Source organism: Scleropages formosus, chromosome 24 (genome assembly GCF_900964775.1).
Source record: "Scleropages formosus chromosome 24, fSclFor1.1, whole genome shotgun sequence".
In the NCBI taxonomy this organism is placed as follows: domain Eukaryota; kingdom Metazoa; phylum Chordata; class Actinopteri; order Osteoglossiformes; family Osteoglossidae; genus Scleropages; species Scleropages formosus.
The window spans coordinates 6,944,958-6,966,028 of NC_041829.1; the positions used below are offsets into that span (position 1 = coordinate 6,944,958).

The following is a 21,071-nucleotide window of genomic DNA, read 5'->3' on the forward strand; positions in this document are numbered from 1 at the left end:
AACTGGGAACCTCCCCGGCCTAAAGACGGTTTTGCCATCCTTCTTCCTGTCAGGCTTTTATTTTCTACATCGGGAAGATGGAGTAAAAACGGGAAAATTTTGACTTTTACGTACTTCGTTGAGAAAAACTCTTCCGTTGTGTATTTTATACCGTTCATCCATGTGTGAGCCCTCAGGTGACTGGATATTGGCAGGATGGGATGGTGCGGTACATAATATTTCTTTTAATTTTAATATAATTTAAAAAAAAATAAATTTAGTTTAATATATTTAATGCATTGTAGTACATTTTCTGCAATTTAAAAAAGGCAAACTACTACAGTAATCGTCAGAAAAATTGCTTTATTTCAATATTTGAATTGATTTACTTGCATTAAACCTGTGAGATGTTAGATAGACTTCACTAAGGTGCTTACTAGTGTTTACCCAACCATAGTACAGAGCGATGTAACACACACACACAGAACAGGCAGAGACGCCAGTTCATCTGAAACACGTCTGTGGACTGTGGGAGGAAACCAGAGTACCTGGAGTAAGCCCATGTGAACGTGCTGAGAACATGTAAACTTCAAACAGCCTGAACCAGGTTCAAACTGATGTCTTATTGCACAGCCCAGGAGCTATAAGACACCAGCTCTTCCTGCCCTACCACCCTTAGGATTATGATTCAGGATAGGGTTAGGGTTTAGGCTTGGGTTTGGGTTAGGGTTAGGTTTAGGTTTAGGTTTACTGTTAAATTTGGGGTTAGGTTTGGGTTTTGAGTTAGGTTTAGGGTTAGTGTTAGGGTTAGGGTTGGCACATGCCACCTGTATCATTGGGCCCTTATTTGTTGCATAAGTTTTATGTTACAAATATAATAATAGATAATTAAGAAAAAAAGATTCTGAACCCTTCTTTCATAGAACGTATTCGCTTTCCAACAGATATATGCAAAATTGTGTGGGTATTGGTTTCCGTGTTACAAATGCAATGTATTGTGTCTCTATTATTTATTTCACCCCTTTGTCCTTTATTTATGTTGGAAGGCTGTCTGAGGACCATATACCATGGTCCATGATCTATAGTAACATCCTGACCAGAAGGTCCACAGGTCAGAGTTTAACGTGCATCCCAGCCTTATAAAGGCTTTGACATATCTTCCCCTGTCTGAGCGCACAACGATTGCGCTCTCATGCCTCTCCGTCTACCGACTGCTTTAGATGAGATAACAGAGACATATTTAACATTACCCAGACATTTTTTAATGGCATGCTTCAGAGCAAGATCTGAAAGTGTGGTGAACAGGGCCGTTTTTCTTTGCTCCGCAGGTCAAGGTCTTCGTCACAAAGATACGGCAAGTTGTATGAAGGAGCAATAATGAAAGAGAGGGTAATAATGCGGTCCGCTTTCATCTGCGCCATATCAGAACCTTACCTCCTGGGTCTCCTCGCTTGCGAGAAGGTCGATTTTGGCCCAGCTGATTACAGGGCTGCGATAGAGGACCAGTGAGGAGAATCTCCCGCATGCCTTATTCATGTCTCTCCACTATGTGTGGACATCAAAGTGACCTTTTCAGTAGGGATGGACAGAGGGCTGCGACTCAGAACCCTGTGGTGCTGCGCTACATCAGACAAGTGAAATGGATGTGATGGGCAGCCATTTATACCCTTGAGCAACCTTCTTACCCTGAATTGATATGGTAAAAATGACCGCGCTTTATACACTGTAGGTAGATCACTATAAGTTGCATCCAGCAAATGAGGAAACGCTGATGTTTTCGCGCATTCCAGCTACTCTTATTTTATTGAAACTGCTTTTTAATTCCACAACACCCTCGGCCTGTTACGCAGTGGGTACGGGGGCAGTCTTTAATCCCCTCCTGTCCCCTATCAGCTGTTGACTTTGCAGGAGAACGTTCTCTTTTCCATTGGCATATGTGGACTGGGTGAAAAGCTGGGGGGAGGGAACCTTTATGGTGGACGAAGGGTGTTGATGCTGGGATGCGGAAGCCTTCCAGACCTCTTCCCTGCTGTAAAGGACCCAAGGGACAGTGTGAGAAACAGTGCTCCTCTGCCCTCAGGACGCAGTGTTTGAGCTCGAGACCCGTCACGTCGAAAGCGGCCGAGGGAAATGCCCCTTTGACCCCAACAGCTCCTGCACTTCGACGTTCTCAAGTAAGTGTCTTCCCTCGCTGTACACACACCTACCGGCGCGTTCCCACTGAAAGACAAATGCTACCAGCCAAATTGGCCCTCCTGTGTGTGTGTGTGTGTGTCCAGTATTTCTGAGATGATATGTACATGTGGGAGGGGGCCGCAGATTGCGTAGTGGCTAGAGCTCCCACCCTGCACTGGAAAAGCTCGGATTTGAACCCCACCTCCTGCTGTGGGACCCTTGACCAGGATGCTTACACTGAACTGACACAAAAAAACTACTCAGCAGTATAAATGGATAAACCGCTGTAAGTAGCTTACCACTGGAAGTCACTTTGCACAAAAGTATCATCTAAGTAAATAAATGTAAATATGTGACAGTTAGCATTTCCATTTACAGTTCTGTCTTAAGGGTCTTACTCCTTTTTTTTGCACGTATTGGCAAAAGCCTTATTAATAAGCCATTTGGGGTGGGAAAAAAAAGCTTCTCCTGGAGGTCTTCACGTTTATGAGGTAATATGAGGAGTCTGACTTGATGTTTAAAAAGCATTCAGGAGAGTGACATTAATCATACCATGTGAAGCGGGAAGAAGACAGTTAATTAAATTTCTTTCTAGGAGAGTGATTTCACTGTTTCTATTTCTAACTCCATGGATCCACGGTCGCTTAGCGCCTCATCTAAAATTAACGCTCCTCCTGCCTTCCTTTTTCCAGTGGGTTTTAAAAATATTTTTTGCCCATGTTTTTTTTTTTTTTTTTTTTTCTCTGGTGTTTTGTTTGTTTTTTTCCTCCTCCTGTTCTGCTGGTTTAGATTCTTGCTTTCATTGAAGGAGCTTAGTGGTTTGTTTGGAACCCACCCACAGCCCGAAACTCATTTATCTTACCATCTCAGTGCACTTTAGTGAAGGACATATTAAAAATCAGAAAGGTCAGAAACGGATTTGTGTTCTCAAAACAGGGCTCAAATATTTCATTATGTTTTGTTTGTGTATAACTCATGGAAAATGAGTGGAGCCAATAACAGATTAATAACTGCATTAATGATTTTAGTAAAGTCTCATTTCTCTAGCATGTCTTGTTTTGTATGTGGCCAGCAGGTGGCGTGATGGTTAGAGCAGTCATCCTGCTCTTGAGGGACCTAGGTTTGAATCCCACCTCCTGCTGTAGTGGCCTTGACCAAGGTTCTTATCCTGAATCGGTAGAGTAAAAAGTAAAAATCACCCTCCCATGCAAAGGGCCTGCCTTCGTTCTGCACGCGCGCGGGGCCTGCTTCGGGGCTCCGAAGGTGACAGCCCAGGCACGCGCACGAGAGGTGCCACCCGGGTGAGGCGTGGTCTCGGGAAAGCCTTCCGCCGTCGAAGGGCTTTGAAACTGCAGGGACTTTGCAAACGAAAAGATTTTGAAAATTTTCAGGCTGCCTCTGCAGACGCCTGGTCCCCGAAGGGACTTTGAAAATTTTCGAGCGGCCTCTGCGGACGCCTGGTCCCCTGGGGGATTTTGACAGCATTGTTCTCGTGCAAAAGGGCAAACAATGGCCCGTATTTTCTATGCAGAAAAATGCAAAAGAAAATGTGAGAGCACCAATGCTGGAGAAAAGAGTATTCTGGAAGTATAATATATTGAATTTAAATTTATTAAAAATGTGTTGGGTTGAGATGCCACGTTTGGATCCTCCTCCTTCTTCTGTGTTGTCCTCCAACAGGAGGGCAGCTGTACGTCGGGCTGTACACAGACTACTGGGAGAACGATGCGGCCGTCTGTCGCTTTGACGACCGCAGCCACACAAGAACAGAGCGAGATGATGGGCAGCAGCTCAGAGGTGACTTTCCTTTCACGCCTAACCTTAAGGTGCCAACCTTCAGGCCATCACACTTCTGCCACCATTTCCTATAGATGGAAGGTGCCAAAAATGCTAGGAATAGAATGTGGTTTCCCTGGGATGGAGCCGCTCTCAGCCCAAATCAGCGGCGGTCAGATCACTTGCCGGTACCCACAAGCGGCTACAAGTGTAAAATATGTGGATTCAGGTGAACTGAATTACCGTATTCTTGTATGGATATTTCTAAAAAATTATTGAATGAGTGTACATGATTATTAGAGTAATAATCCACAGCATTTGAAAAACATTAAAAAAAAAGTTTTCACCGCTTTTATTTTTCGCTTTTCATTAGCTGTGTCATCTGTGCCACAGTGTTACAAGGTGATGCATGAAAATATTGTACGTAAAATCTGTGCACATCACATGGAACATATAAGTAAATTGCAGTTTATCACAAGATGAAATGTCTTTGTATAGTACGAACATGAATAATAAAAATGTAATAAATACTAAAAATAAAGTTCAGTTAGGTATTTCACTGATATTGCTTAATATTTAGCGCTTTCTCTCGTGTGTGTGTGTGTATATATAGATATTTCCAAAAATATACAGTATGTATAGAGTATGCATACAGTGTATATATTATATATTTTTTTAATAACACTGTAGCCATTTCTGTGGTTGACTGGCTATGAAGATGAACAGGGGGAAAAAAACAGGTTGCCCACCCCTGGCCTAAATGATGCCATCAGCAATCCCTCTGCTGGTCCGGGTGTGTTGTTGGCTGTGGCACCCACTGTGTACTGTTGTTTTTCTTGCTGTAATACACTGCCTTTTACTACATTAGTGCAGTACTGCTGGAGTTAATTGCTTATCCTGGTGTGTCTGGGAACGTGTTCTGCTGCATTCGGCACCAGAGCCATGACGATGCTATTGCATTTCTCCCCGGGCTGCTCATGTTAGCTCTGTGTGTGTGTGTTTTCGTGGGATGAGCGAGACACCTTGCTATCAGCAGGTGGGCTCCTGCAGACAGAACACCTACCGCGCGGCACCCCCATAAATCATCGGCTGCTGGCAGGCCAGGCAGCCCCCCAGCCCTCGGCCGTCCTGCATCCTTTCCCACGCGGGACTGCGCGAGCCAAAAACAAAGCCCTGCTCAAGCAGGCCGTCTGGGGGATGTAAATATTATGAGAAGTGGCTAGCCAGGCCTGTCCTCCCCTCATTACACCCTGGGTGTTAATTCATCAGGCTTAAACACTGCGGCCCGAGGCGCTTTAAGAGGCGCAGCCGTTCAGGAGCCGTCGCTTCAAGTGCGACATGATCCGTTTCAGCTGCTCTTTTCCATCTGCATGGCCAGTGAGGGGATTACACTTGTGTCCACCTGCCGCTTTGGGTTTACCGCGAATAAACTACTTTCTCCTCTGCAAAAGGTGGAAGATGAATGGCGTCGGAGGCGGTGTTCATATCTGCGGTCTTCTTTCAGAGCCTAAATTTGTGGGATCTGTTGTTATTCCGGACAACGATGACCAGGATGACGACAAAGTCTACTTCTTCTTCACGGAGAAAGCCGCCGACAGAGATGGCAACAGTAATGCAGTTTACGCCAGGATCGGCCGGGTTTGCGCGGTGAGATTCTTCATCCATTCAGAAGAACTCGCCGGGACAATGTGGTTTAACTGCTTTAACCTCTTTCTGTACAGCATTTACTGTCACTCTCGCATACAGCATCACATCTCACTACAGTGGGGCTTTCCCTCTGGAGTGTACTTAACTTTTTTTCATAATTTCATCATTATTTTTTCTTTATTATGTCATTTTGATTTACTTTTCACTATTCTGGAATCACTCTTTATTATATTGTTCCCTGTTGTTGTTATTGTTAATTTCCATCTTAGATTTTTCCCATTATATCTTAACCCTGGTGCTTTCCTTTTTCTCTCTTGGAAACTTCTGGAATGCCAGGCTCCACTGTTTAAGAGGACTTTGATGGTCTGTTTCATGTCCTCTAATGCATAAGGAAATTTGGGGGTACATAAGGGATGGTGGAGAGAGTGCGACCAGGCGCTTGTCTGCAGTGGGGTAGCAACCATATACGTCTGCAGAACTGTAATAATCAGTTTTTAAGCTTATTTGTGCTTCACTATTGAAAACTCTAAAGAATGACCCGAAATAGTCTGAACAGGTTGATTCCAACACCTAGTGAAATCAAAAGCAACACCATGAATTTTTTAATTGAATGTTAACCCAAAAATGCATGTTGAGATGACAGGAAATTTTGTACAGACAGTCCCTGATTTATGATGGGGTTACACTGTAATAAACCCATCGTAAGTTGAAAATGCATTTAATACACCTAACCTAGCGAATGTTATAGCCTAGCATACGTGCGATGGCCATTACGGGCTTGCCGCCTTCATGCTGGGTATTATCTTGAGTATCTCCTCAAGAGTAGTTGCCCTCATCATCTTCTTCCCACCAGTAGCAGGGGACACAGGTGGGTGTTTCATAGATGTGAAGGATGCCTAAAACACAACATAGATACAGGGGGTATCTGTGTATAGCGACTGCGTGGCTGACTGGGGATGCGGATTGCTGCCGCTGCCCAGCATCACGAAAGAGTATCGCACCACATATTTCTTGCCAGGGAAAAATCAAAATTCAAAGTACGGTTTCTACTGAATGTCTATCGCCAGCTCACCGTCGTAAAGTGGAAACGTTTTAAGTCGAGGAGCATCTCTATAGACCTATATACTATGGGTCTCACTGTTTGACTGCCTGCGCATTTTGTGTTAAGACAGAATGACATGGGAGGTCGGAGGTTGCTAGTGAACCGGTGGAGCTCCTTCCTGAAGGCGCGTCTGATGTGCTCCGTACCCGGACCCAATGGAATAGACACACACTTCGACGAGCTGGGTAAACGATGGACCCGTGATCTTGGAATTGGCTTGAAAAGACGTAAAAGAATAACACAACGAAGACTACGTAATGCGTCATGTAAATAAGGGTAAACAAATTAAAATAATAAGAGTGAGTACACTCAGTCACACTGAATAACCCCAAATGTGTGTGTTTTTAGTGGATGTGTATGTGCTGAAGAGAAAGGATGAGAGGAACCCAGAGATATTCGGCTTATTCAGCGCAACCAGGTAGGCGAGGCAGAAAAACGACGACATAAACCCGGCTGAGATGTGCGCATGCAGGGGTACGAGCTGTCTGAACAGGCACAGCGCGCTCATATTTTCACATCTCCGTTTTAGCCATTGTGCAATTTGACCTGATTTGCCACCATGTAGCGTTTTGCACGTAGTGTTTTATAAAGACTGGGGTGCGGTGGCGCAGTGAGTTGGACCGCAGTCCTGCTCTCCGGTGGGTCTGGGGTTCGAGTCCCGCTTGGGGTGCCTTGTGACGGACTGGCGTCCCGTCCTGGGTGTGTCCCCTTCCCCCTCTGGCCTTACGCCCTGTGTTGCCGGGTAGGCTCCGGTTCCCCGTGACCCCGTAAGGGACAAGCGGTTCTGAAAATGTGTGTGTGTGTGTGTGTGTGTGTGTGTGTGTGTGTGTGTGTTTTATAAAGATAAAAAGATTAATATTAGCTGTATCAAACCTTACAACTGCCATGTCATTCACTTTTTTATCGATTCCTCCCATCGATACGTCATTTCTTCAAAGGACCAGTATACTGTATGTTCAGCCTCTAAGAAAAGGACATGGTGAGAACAGGCTGTGAAAAAAAAAAAAGAGATGATTTGTGGTCAGGATGTGTGACCGACTGCCACCTTCGTGGCTGCGAAGATGACTGGGAGGAAAGGCTCGGCTAAAGCCGTCAATGTACATCACGAGACTTCAGAACGTAACAGACACGGGTTACTCTGCGTATCACTTTTTGGGTTCTGTTCTTGGCTCAAAACATCTCTGTCCTGTTTTCTCGCACTTCCTGGAGCAGTAGTGTTTTCAAGGGCTATGCCGTGTGCGCCTACCACATGGAGGACATCCGCACAGCCTTCAACGGAGCGTACGCGCACCGAGAGAGCCCCGAGCACCGCTGGAGCGCCTTTCAAGGCAGGGTCCCCTTCCCGAGACCTGGATCGGTACGTCTCGTTGAGTAAAACGCAGACATCACACAAATACACCCTACACAAATAAATGAGATGTATCATAGTGGTATGAATTCATGGATGTGATGAACATCCATGAATTCATACCACTATGATACATCTCATTGTGAGAGGGTCAAATTCCCATTATTTCTTAGGGAAAAATAATTATTTCCTAAGAAACTCTTATACTTAACAAAATCATGTTAAATTAATCAAAACGCCTGAGTAAAATATGACAATAATAATGGAAAAATATGTAATGATGTGTAGCAAAGTTCTTCTTTCTAGTGATAAGTAATAGTAGTAAAGTAATGTTGTCATCCATCCGTTGTCAATAAGAGCCTGTCCAGTGCAGGGTCTGGGAAGTCTGGAGGCAATTCAGGATACCCAGGATGCTATTTTAAGAAAGTTATAACCTGGATGGTGACATTTGTAGAATTTGTCTCCTGGAACTTTTTATGACGCAAAGAAGTAAAATTCATAAGATCACTGCCTAACTTTTACTCTTCGGATGCTATGGCGCCATGTAGAGTCACTAATAAAGGTTTAATTCCAGCTCCTGCTGTAGTGTCCGTGATCAAGGTATTTATTCTGAATTGCTCCGGTAAAAATTACACATTGGTAAATTGGTAAATCATTGAAAGTTTATGTTGTAAGTCACCTGGGAGAAAAGTCTATAAATGAATGACTAATAAAAATAGCATTGAATCTAAAAATAAAGTAGTATAAAAAAATAGTATAAAGACTGAATGTGCTGTTTCAGTTGGGATATTAGATTTACGTTAATCAGTGGCTTCGACTGGTTCTTGTTGAGGGCCGAATGTACAAGTGAAAATCACGAATATCCATAGTTCCAAAGAATACCTCCACATTACACAGTAGCCACTTTTAAGAGACCGTGGGGGTGTGGCATCACATTCGGACGAACCGCGGAACGAATACCCGGCGTACGGTGAGCGTGTTTCAGGTAGTAATGAGCTAAACGTCACTGTCGGTGAATTATTGCTCTTGGCCTTTATTCTTGGCGCTCAGCCTTCTTTTATGGAATGTACTTTGCTTTTTAGGAGATATTATTACTGCAGCGGTCCCTTGACTAGACATTATATTAAAAACAAGAGTCAGGTTCCAAGTTCGATTACATTTTTAGATGGTACGAGGCACGTCCTCTCCTTCCTCCTTCCCTTCACGGCTGACCTGTAAAGAGAATGAGAAATCTCCCTCGCGCTAAAATCACTATTGCCTGCTCAGTAACCTTATCCTCCCAGCAGCAGTCATTTCCGCACCCCTCTGTCTCTCGGCTTATTCGCTTTTCCTGGCCACAAATGTGTGAAATCCGCAGTGTGCTGAGCAAACCGGCCCTACTTGTTAGGTTTGTCTTGCGTCGCTTTCATTCGGAGTTGATTTAATCGCTGCAGCCGCAGCTCACGGCGGGGCCGGCGCTTGACTTAAGGTCAACGCGAAGAGAACGGAAGACAGGATGCTGGAGTGAACAGGTGCAGTGCAGGTCCAGTAGTGCTGACAGCATCACCTGCCGTTGCTAAGCAACGGTGCCACTGTGTGCCGCTTGCAGTGCGCCAGCCGGGTCAACGGGGGGCAGTACTCGAGCTCCAGGGACTTCCCGGACGAGACCCTGCGCTTCGTGCGAGCCCACCCCCTCGTGCTGGAGCCCGTGCGGCCCGTCCACCGGCGGCCCATCCTGCTGCGGCCCCACTCGCAGCAGAGCTTCACGCACATCGCTGTGGACAGAGTGGAGGCCCGGGACGGACACTACAACGTGCTCTTCGTTGGGACAGGTGATGAGGACAGATGGGCCCTTTAATAGTGTCATTGTGCTCAATTATATAGAGCTAGAGATGATCTTTTGAGTCAAAGTGTGAAGTCACGATTCACTTTGGTCGGACATTCGGCACCCTTTGTTCATGTTCTTACGCTGTTTTCTGCTGCTGTAGCATAACTGATGAGCTGTAGCATAGAGTCTAGTGACTTTAAGGGCTTGTTGTCAAGCCATCTCCTTCCCATGGAATTGTCGTCCGTTTCCATGGCTGCGGTTAATGATGTAGGTAAACGGAGCGTCTGATTCTACCCTGAAATGAGACTGATTAACCATGCCTTGTTACGTCCTTGGATTTTGCGGTGTTTAAGGCTCAATGTTACACAACGAGTGAAATAAGGGCTAATCGCTATGGTCAGTTTGTTCTACTTGGAAATGATTTGATCTCAGAAAAGTTGAAGGTTTGATTGCATGAATGTTCACAGTCATTCCTGATACGTAGGAAAAAAGCTGTAATCATGACACGTTCGTGTGTCACCCCTCCACCAATCAGACAATGCTGTGGTGCTGAAGGTGATCACGATCTACAATCAAGAGACTGACACCATGGAAGAGGTCCTTCTGGAAGAGCTGCAAGTTTTCAAGGTAAATGTCTTCCAATAAATATGCAGGGTCTAAAGCTGTAATTATCAATATCCTGGATCTCAAATAAGGTCACAGTAGTTTGCATATGTGCTACTTTTCAATTTATTCCATGTGTCATCTGTACGTAATCTGCCCCCCGTCATGTACCGTATTTAAGATGCAATTTTATGTAAATGCTTGCTTATTTACTTGTATATTTATTGTTTGTTTTTTAGGTCCCCGTGCCAATCACTGAAATCCTGATATCTTCAAAGAGGGTATGAAAAGCCGACAGATTACTTGACGGTTCATGTTTTATTTAATGCAAGGGCTTTGAGGTTGCAGTATAACCATTTAGCCACTAGAGGATATGCTGAGTAAGAGTCAACACACTCAAGTGCTCACAAGAAAATCATCACTTTGTAATTTGCATATTTCCAATGTTTTTTTTTCTTGATCAAATATTAAAAAAAAAAAAAAAAAAGAAAGAAGAAACTATTTGTGTGCCGAGATTCTGAATGCATCCGCATCCCCGCTGCGATGTTTTTATGTAACCTCTCCTCAACACTGACAGGGCACGGCCCAGATAATCGTGTCTTGGCAGGGAGTGAAATTTTCAGCGTTTTGCTGGTATTAAAATGATGTGTAAACAGGAGGCGTAAATTAGCGCGTTCTGTCAGACCCTTCTGGGTAGTTCTGCCTCGCTTCGGCGCCGATTTGCTCTACGGATGTGATGGGGCGGACGGGCTCGGAGCGCGGCGCATGCTGTATTCAAATCAAAGCAGATAATTTGCGCAGAGCTCCGCAAATAACTGTCCCGAGTAACTGGCTGCTGTAAGCGATCGAGACGTGCTGCTCCGGATTTGGGTCGGCGCTGGGCGTGACGTGTCGGCCCCTTGATGTCCACCTCCCTGATACGGGCGTCTCTTCCCTGTAGCAGCAGCTGTACGTTGGCTCCGAGTTCGGCGTCGCCCAGGTGAGGGTCCATCAGTGCGACCTGTACGGGTCGGCATGCGCCGACTGCTGCTTGGCCCGAGACCCCTACTGCGCCTGGGATGGGGTCACCTGCTCTCGCTACTATCCGGCCGGGATCTACACCAAGCGGTGAGTCCTCCCGGAGTCCGCATTTCCGCATTCCCCACGTTCTAATCCTCATTTCACACCCGATTCAGTATTCTGTGCGAGTGAAGCAGCTGAGTGACAGAAAACCAGCACCTGCAGCAGTTCAAAACCTCCCTCACGTCTGCGCCCCTCACCCCGCGCAGCGTGAATCGCTAGCGCACCCTCATTCTGTCACGAATACGCCGGGGCGGCGGTTACTCACACATCCTCCGGTTCCACGCGTGAGACATCGGTGGAAACGAGCCTGCGTCACACCAGAAGGGCTCTAGTGAGTCAGGGCACGCAGGCGGATGCTGGGAAACCATCTTGCTCCACTTCCAGTAATGCGAGGAAGAGCTTTCATCCGATACAGATCTGTCTCAGTCACTAATTCACCATCTGTGTCTGCTTATCCTAAAAAAAGGTCACAGAAGTCCTGAGTCTGTCCTGGAAGCACAAGTAGGCACACACCACACAGGATGCCAGTCTGTCCTGCTAAGCTGCTCTTCCCCATTACATCGCATCGCTGTACATTCCAACACGGGGCCATGGAAGTGGCCACCTTGACCTTCCACCATCATGTTTGAGATGGTTGTGTTGTATCACGAAGGCGTGGTCCTTTGGGGGGAACCGTTTTGGTGGATGGGTGGTTTTCAAGGCCAGTCCATCCTGTCCTACACTCCCATCCCACACGCACTCCAGTGGTTCCCTTCACCTTTAGGGTTCTGTTAGTGACACTCAAATGACCTGGAGCATCTGGTCAGTGTTGATCACAGTGAAGGGACAGCCCTCAGTGACTCTGAACCCACAACCTCAGTGCATCAGTCATCGCACTCTAGCAAATGACGAGGAGTGAGGAAAATACGCAGGTGACACCTGGATCATAAATTCCTACCGTACGGCTTAGAATAAGAACGGGCACAGCACTGTCGATCTTAAATCTGTCACGTTCACGCCCACAACCCAATTGACAGCACCTGACTCCAGTTCCTGACTAATTGCTCACCCTTCACAGGACCCTCCTCAGCACCCATACCTTTGCGGAATCTCGTCAGAGACAGCCACCCTCCTTCGTGACGTCCAGTCCACACGCAACCCTTGTTCTCAGTTCTCGTCCTCCGGTTTTCGTCCCTTCGCTTTGTTTCCCGACCACGTCCACGGACCTTCCTTTCAACGGCGACCACCGATCGACCGACTCTTCCCGACCGCCGGTCGACCGACCATTCGCCTGTCCCCGACACCGAAAACTTGCCCGATCCTCTGAATGCAGACGAACGACTCCGCACTTGGGTTCATCCGTCCCGGTTCCCTCGGTTCCGCATGACAAAATCAGAGTTAATAAAATCAATTTTAGCAGGACGTGGACACGTTTTGCTTGGGTGCCTTCATCATTTTGCGTTTCGTTACATGAAAACACACTCATATTTAGTGTGTAGGACACGTGGCAGGTCACGATGTCATGTAAGGAGCAGCTGGCAGCGTTGTGGTCACAGCTAGCTACTGCCTTTGGGCCCAAAGGTTGCAGGTTTGATTCCCACCTCCAGTTATAGTGCCCTTAAGCAAGGTACTTACCCTCCAGTTATCCAGCTGTGTACATGGTTAAATTAATTGTAAATACCTTAATTTTATAAGTTGCTTTGGAAAAAAGCGTCAGCCGAATGAATGTGAAGTTCGTACAACGCGTCCATACACATATGCACAAATGCGTATGAAGACTGATAAAGAATGCTATTTGTTTAATCTTTTCTCACTTGGGAAATTTTGTATTCATAATTCACTGGTGAAAGCTTCTCTTTTTTGTGTGTCATGGTGATGTCAAGCAGTTAGTCAATACCATATTGACCTTCAGTAACCCCGCTGCCCTAAAGACCATTAAATTGTGTATTTCAGGCTTTTTGCGTCACACCCCCGGCATTTATTCTGTTGCTTTCTGTTTTGTTTGTATGCTGTTTCCTTCTGTGTATTATGTGTATTTGTGCTGTTAGGGATGTAGTAAAGGAAATATCTCCTGACGTGCCACGCACGAACGCTGATGAACACGCCGAGCCAAAACATGTCCGAGTATCATCACATTAATTTATCTAGTTTCGAAGTGCTGTCCCCCCTTTTTTCAAATTCTGCACCGGGTCTGGGGTTCGAGTCCCGCTTGGGGTGCCTTGCGACAGATTGACGTCCCGTCCTGGGTGTGTCCCCTACCCCCTCCGGCCTTACGCCTTGTGTTTCTGGGTTAGGCTCCTGCTCTCTGCGACCCCACACGGGACAAGCGGTTTCAAACAGTGTGGGTGTAATAGGCTGTAATCGATGTTACCGAGATACTCTCTGGCTCATCATTAACATAGCAGATTTCTATAATTTTATTATTTGCTGTGTTTCAGTGTCTCCTGCCTGTGAGCTTTTGTCTAGCTGCTTAGAGGGGGGTGTCGGCACGCTCTATGCACAACTCCCGTTGACTCCTTCGGTGCCTCGCCCGTACACCGTGCACAGCTCCGCGCTTCCAAAGTCAATCACGGATAATCACACTTAAGTACCTGTCACGATGATAATTATGCAGAGAGTGACAGCGCGTCAGATCCCTTTTGTGTATTCGCACTTCGCGCTCGGGCACTGGAAGAACGCTCCGGAGCGAAAGCTTATGTAATGCCAATCTTCAGTTCAATAGTTTGCATTCTCTATTTTTGTCTGTGTTTTTGCAGGCGGTTTAGAAGGCAAGATGTTCGTCATGGAAACGCCGTTCAGCAGTGCGACGGGATGCAGATTAACGGTACGCCACTAAAGTAACGGGAAATAAAAATGCACGTATATACAGTGCTGTATATAACGTGCAGTGTGAAGGAACATGTGAAAGGGGCCCTGGGGAGACCAGTGTGAAAAAGATTCGCTTTCTCGTTATGTACTGTATATAGTGCAGGGCCACAAATGATAACGTCATAAAAAAACAAGCAGTTTTTCTAGTTAGATGTGTGGCAGGCAATAAGGAGTGTGTTTGTTAGACCAGCCTTCAAGCGCTGTGTGGAAAACTGCAGATTCATGCCGGGAGAGACAATCTAGTGCATTATCCACGGCGGAACTCTGCGCACGAGCTTTAGATGCCGTCCCGTTATTTCCGAGATAAATATGACCTCGGTTATTTATTTTTCTTCCCAAAACAAGTTGAATTTGTTTGCATCATGTAACACCTGCAAATGTTTTTTGGATAATTACCTCTCGGTTGTGGCTTTCGGTTGTGCTCCCCCCCCCCCCCCCAGCGATCCACATCTCTAGAATAAGCCTAATTCGTGGACTCTGTTAATTGAACGAGGCCCCCGTGTCTCCATGGTAATTTACCGAAAACAAAGGGAAAGCCGACGCAGACGATGCGAGTGCGGGAGCGGCGGCGTGAAGTAAGGGCAAGGTCAATATGTTAACTCGGAGCGTTAAGGCAAAGTATCGATACTCTTCAGAGGAATGGCCCCCATACGCTCAAATGTCAAGTCCCGTAATGCAGTTCAGAATACGTTCGTTTATTTTCACGGATGCGTGCACATCTAAAGGGCAGAGGAGCCCTGTGCAGCTGCACTGCGAAAATAATATAGAAACAATGAGCAGTAACAAAACATCACCGGCCTGCGCGACCTGAGTAGCCTCATCGGTGGGAGCGGTCGTTCGGGCTGGTGGCGACTCTTCGCGGTTCGAACCCGAGTTCTATCTGGCCTGTCATCAGCAGTGGCCGGCGGGGCCCGACATTGAGCCGCAGCTTTATTGATTTTGCTAGCGGTAAAAAGGGCTTCGCTCTGACACTCGGTGCCGCTGCGAGCGAGATTATGAAAAGACGGATGGGGATGCTAAACGAGAAGCTCGGGACAAAGCAAAAATAATGGGGAGTTTTGGCTAAATGTTGAGGAGCTGCATGAATAGCTGACGGGAGACTGATTTTTCATTGTGGTGCGGAAACCAGGGTGAAACAACAGTACCTGTAACTCGGCACACTATGCACTGTATTCTTCACCATAGTCGTATTTATTCAGTTACTGGACACTTTTCTCCAAGGCAAATCAGTGTCAAATTACTAACCATTACGCCATCTGCTGGCCCGGTATATTTTTCAATATATATTTTTCAGAAAGGTGGTTGAGTTTCCATTATTGTTGTTCAGGCATCAGTTTTTCTGTTCCAGATGTTGTCCACGCAGTGATGTGTCAGTATGTTGGAGGTCATCATTATTATTATTATTATTATTATTATTCACAGAATAGGTTACATGTCTTATTTTGCGATGGCCCTTTCTTTGTGTATGTGTGACACTTCTCATACCAGCATTGAGTCAGTTTTTCTGTACTTTTCAAGCGTGAAGGTGGAGGGCGGACGCCTGCGTCCGTTCAGCAGACGTCTCGCTCGGACCGCGCGGTGGGCGCAGGGACCCGTTCGCTGCCCATCCTTTATCGAAGGGATTAAAGCCGTTTGTCTCCGCAGGAGAGCGGCCGGAGGAAGGCGACGAGAAACCCGTGTTTGGAGTGGAGCAAAACAACACGCTGCTTGAATGCAGTCCGAGATCTCCACAGGCCAAAGTTCTCTGGTTCCGACAGAGAGGTGAAGACAGGGATCAAGTAAGATTATCTCAGACACCTGCTTTTACCGGAAGTGGCTCTGTGTCTTACAAAGAGTTTTCAGTGTATGTATGTGTTTTTTTTCTTTTTCTTTTTCTTTTTTTTTTTTTTTTTTTTTGTTCTGCCGGTAAAATGATAAATGGACATAGCTGTTCCTCTCAAACTGCCCTTGGACTGTGTGTAATTTCCCGCGTAATTTGGTGATTAAAAATAACACATGTATGTAAATCAAAGGTAAAGAAGAAAAAAAAAAACAACAGGACCCGTACAGTACTGTAACACTCCTTGTTTTCAGCAGTGATGTTGAATAAAGAAGAAATTTCAGGTGTTTATGCAAAGGAAACTTTAAAGCTGGGAACAATTTTGATTGCAATTTTTCTAATTCTCTAAAATGACACATAAAGCTTTTCTGATTTAAGGTCCTGTTTTCCCATAGTGAGATAATTCTTAAAGGAGGTATTAATTTATTTATTTTTTTTTTGAATATTTGTTTTGAGGTCTTATGGTTGTCAGGGTAATGTTTGGAAAGGAGATGTGTTCTATCGGAGTGAAGTCCATTTATACTGGGAAGGATGCATGAGGACAAGTGGGAGGTACTAAATACTGGTTCTGTGTGTGTGTGTGTGTGTGTGTGTGTGTGTGTGTGTGTGTGTGTGTGTGTGTGTGTGTGTGTGTGTGTGTGTGTGTGCGCGCGCGCGCGCGCGCCGCTGGCTGTCCCCTAGGTGGAAACAGGTGAGAGGGTGGTGCAGACGCCGCAGGGCCTGCTCTTCCTCCAGCTGCAGCGTGGTGATGCTGGGTCCTACCTGTGCCAGACGGCAGAGCGTGGGTTCATTCACACCGTTTCCAGGTTCTCCCTGGAGGTGCTGCAGGAGGAGCGTCTCTGGGGCCTGATTCACGTCGAGCACGAGGACGGAGGCGAAGCTCCGCAGGCCCCCTGCCCCCTCCCCGGTGCGCCGCAGGGCTCCACCTCCCGACTCTGGTATAAGGAGTTCCTGCAGCTCATCGGCTACTCCAACTTCCACAAGGTGGAGGAGTACTGTGAGAGGGTGTGGTGCTCCGACAGGGGCCGCAAGAAGCTCAAATCCTCGCCATCCAAGTGGAAGTATCCGCAAGAGAGGCGGGGGAGAGCGCGAGGGGAGCAGTCTCGCACGCCCAGACACATCCTGGACACGCGGATAGGCCGAGTGGCCGCCGGGTAACGTTTTCAGCGACGTCAGCACAATCGCCATCACCGGGTGACATCACCTTTCGCACAAGGCGGACAGAACCGGGCACATCTGATGTATGTAAATAAGGAAGGGAAGGGAGGCCGTTGAGTATGCGCATGGACTCGTCGCTTTCGAGACACCAGCTGTATATGTTTAAAACCGCTGCGTAGAAAAAGGAAACACCCTTTTGTATGCGCACACATTTTACAGGTATAATGTATATTTTTAAATTATTATTATATTTACACAGCATGATATGACTGATTAGTGGTGTAGGTGTGCCCTCAGAAAGTAAACTGGGAAATGTACTGTCGTCTGAATGCATAATCTTCTGGAATGTTATTTAAAGGTTCTTGATTTTTGTTTTCTGTGTTTCTGCTACGGTGACAGATCATGACTTGTGTACATGTGAGTGTGTGTAGCTGTGATTTAAAGTGAGATGTCTCTTTGCTGCGAGCCTTGAAAACGAAGCACCGTTGCAATTTTCCTGTTCCAAACATCGGGCGAACCTGGGAAGTGTAGACCAGTAAATGCACACTTTTCTCTGCTTTAGCGCACTGTCACACACATAACGCCGTGTATTACATCCTTGCCTTTTCAGTAACAGTGACTAATTAGCGTCATTAGTGCTAAATTTGAACCTGAGTGCTGATACTCTACAGTTACATTAAGGATCAGCTGTAGACTGACCCCATTATCAGCTCTTTACTTAAGTTATGTGAGAAAAATTAATCAGTTTTGCACAGTATATAGCTGTCTTGACTATGTAATTGGATATTGAAAAAGGAGAGGTATGGAGGCTCATAGCTGAGCAATAAGAACATTTCTCTAATATAAAATTATATGTGAAAACATTTTTTTTCCTATTTTTGCATACTGTTTATATATCTGTGTGTTGATGAAATCAGGTACATTTAATACTTGCTCAAGAAACACAATTTATTCCGCAGATGTCGGATGTAAGTAGACGTCATATTTTCATTATTTCAAACGAGCAAAATTATAGCGAGTCCCCAGAGCATCAAAATGCCACCCATTTTTTTTTAACCCAAAGTACGTAAAAATATTAATTAATACAATATAATGGCGAAACTAAAATTTCTGAACAGAAGAGTTAGCGTGATCCTAAATGGAATTATCCAATAGGCCATTATTTGTTATTCCTCATCGTAAACTGCATGGTTCATTTCGCTGAGCAGATGTCCATAAACCAGATATCGAATATATTTGGGGTTGCAGAAATTGTTATAGAAGTTGCATTGTATTCTTAAATTTTTCTACTTCTCTTTAAGCTTTCATAACTTCTTAAAATTTTGTTTTAGCTCAGCTTTTTAATGCTCTGTATAGTTTTTCTATGTTGCTTGTGACCATGCATTATGCAGCAGGTGGCGTCGTGGTTAGAGCCGCCACCTTGTACTCAAAGGACCCGGGCTTGAATCCCACCTCCTCCTGTAGTATCTTTAAGCACGGTACTAACCCCAAACTGATACGGCAGAAATTTCCCAGCTGTATAAACAGGTAAATCTGTGTAAGTAGCTTAAAACTGTATGTTTCTTTGGAGAAAGTCTTGGATAATGAAATAAATTAAAAAATATTCCCACCCTGGAATCAACCATCTTCGACTCCACCATTAAGACCCACAACGTGACAACTATGCAGTGTTTGGGCACGACTCATCTGAGTACTATTCCTAATATTTTTTTGGTTTCCCCCCCAGTACCTAACAAGTTGCACCCCTCCACCTGGGTAAATCTGGACTGCTGGTAAGAACTTGAGTACACTAATGCACTATAGCCTCCCTAATTTTGGCCAAAATGTCACCGTCCCGATGCTAATTGTGCGTAATAATTGCTTCCACTAATAGCCCGTGCTAATCGCACGCACTTGCATCATTTGCCGCTGCTCCTTGGAGATGGCCCCGTGGATCCCACGTCGGCCCTACATCGGTCAGTAATGAGGCGAGCATCAGGACGCCGGCTTCCCGCGGCCTCCGGTCATCTTTGACATTACGCGTTGCAGAAGCCTAGATGACAGGCGTGCAATTACTTAGTGTCATGAGAGTTATATAATGCATTGCGGTGGTTACATTTGATACTGCGAACACGACGACGTTGAACTTGCTGAGCCCGTCATTGTTTTAACTGTAACAATGCATTCCTATTCAGATATGATGTACATCAAAATGCTTACTGCAGGATTTCTGCCTAACCAAAATAGGCTACATATTCCTGTAAACAAGAAACATGTCTGGTCTGGGCCTCCGATCATCAGCCACTTCAGATAATTCAAAATATATTTAAAGTGACACTTCAAAGTCAAATTTATGGTTTTAGAGAAGCTCTACACTGAAGCACAACAAAAGCGCTTTATTGTAAGGGTTTGCGGGTCCATTTTATATAAATCTTCCGTACCCCGCGTGTTTTTTCTTCTCTTTCTTCAACTGTGATATGAAAATAGTTCCATGAATGATAATTTCCCACAAAAGCCAGCTGGTATCTGGCAAATGAAATCTGCACAATCCCAGTGGCCTCCGGAGGACTTTTTTTTAACCGCTTCTGCAGAGCTCATGTTGGAAAATCGGAATGTCGTGGGACCGAATCGTTCATTTCGCACCTTTTCCTTTACGGCAACTGGTAGTGTCGTGGTTTTAGAGCCGCTGCTTTTGGATGCAAAGGTCGCAGGTTGGATCTCCGCCTCCGGCTGTAGTACCCCTTGAGCAAGGTACCGACCCTTAACAGTACCAGTAAAAAAAAAACAAATTACCCAGGTGTATAAATGAGTAAATAATTGTGACCACCTTAACGTTGTAAGTTGCTTTGGAGAAAAGCGTCAGCTACATGAATAAACGTAAATGTCACTTCTTCATAATCAAATTGGGTGGAATGTTCATTAGACAAGAATCAGACCCGTTGAATGAACCAAATCCTAAGGACTGGCTAAGAAATGAAGAGCAGTTTTATCCCGCTGTTGAGATGAAACCCAGTGTCCGGTACCAATGTGGATCTTTCCCCACATATGTGGACCTTGACTTTGTTTGTGTCTCTACCATAATGGCCAGGGGAAGGAGTGTTTAATATTTAAGCATTTATAATACTTTGTCAATATAGACCTCAATCTGGCAGGCAGATAACACTGTTTTCTTTATCTCTGGGAAGCCATAGCCAGCAGGCGAGCAAAATGAAAAGACTCGTTGGCTCCATGTTCTAGCGACATATTTGCTCCGTGTACTGAAAATAACACACTGTGTGTCAAATAAGCCCATAAACATACAAATTTATGGATTTGCGTGTTTACAAAGGACTATCGAAATGCGAGAATGTCAATATGGCTATAGGCCCTCTAAATTTATGAGCATTTAGTAATTGTCCCAATCAGTTGTTCTATCCAGCTGAGCGGCTCTAACGGGATGGAAAAATCGCACGATCGCAATTATTCATTTAGCCAATTTTTTTTCTTCTTTTTTTTTTTTTTTTTTAAGGCAACTTACACTTTTAAGCCACTTACATTTATTTACCCACTTATACAGCTGGGTAATTCTTACTGTATCGATTCAGGGTCAGTACCTCAGTCAAGGGTTGCACAGCAGGTGGGATTTAAACCAGAGTCTTTCAGCTCCGACGGGGGAATCTTTAACCGCTGCGCCACCTGGTGCCTCATCTTATAACTAGGTGGCATACAATATGTTACCATAACCTTGTTCTTCCATTTCCGGCGCCAACGCCGCCGCCCTCCGAGCGCT

General features: G+C 45.5%; 1 protein-coding gene across 1 annotated transcript in view; it reads left to right on the forward strand.

The window, feature by feature from the left end:
• The window catches only part of LOC108936518 (semaphorin-3E-like), a 37,851-nt gene extending 18,977 nt beyond the window's left edge, over window positions 1-18,874 (forward strand). Inside the window, exons 6-18 of the mRNA XM_018755926.2 lie at window positions 2,060-2,153; window positions 3,835-3,951; window positions 5,435-5,577; window positions 6,750-6,864; window positions 7,028-7,097; window positions 7,892-8,036; window positions 9,616-9,838; window positions 10,370-10,461; window positions 10,677-10,718; window positions 11,378-11,544; window positions 14,235-14,302; window positions 15,991-16,124; window positions 16,847-18,874. Coding sequence (XP_018611442.2) covers window positions 2,060-2,153; window positions 3,835-3,951; window positions 5,435-5,577; window positions 6,750-6,864; window positions 7,028-7,097; window positions 7,892-8,036; window positions 9,616-9,838; window positions 10,370-10,461; window positions 10,677-10,718; window positions 11,378-11,544; window positions 14,235-14,302; window positions 15,991-16,124; window positions 16,847-17,323 — 1,887 coding nt within the window. The 3' untranslated portion in view covers window positions 17,324-18,874. The remainder of the gene's footprint in view (window positions 1-2,059; window positions 2,154-3,834; window positions 3,952-5,434; window positions 5,578-6,749; window positions 6,865-7,027; window positions 7,098-7,891; window positions 8,037-9,615; window positions 9,839-10,369; window positions 10,462-10,676; window positions 10,719-11,377; window positions 11,545-14,234; window positions 14,303-15,990; window positions 16,125-16,846) is intronic.
• The last annotated feature ends 2,197 nt before the right edge of the window (window positions 18,875-21,071 follow it).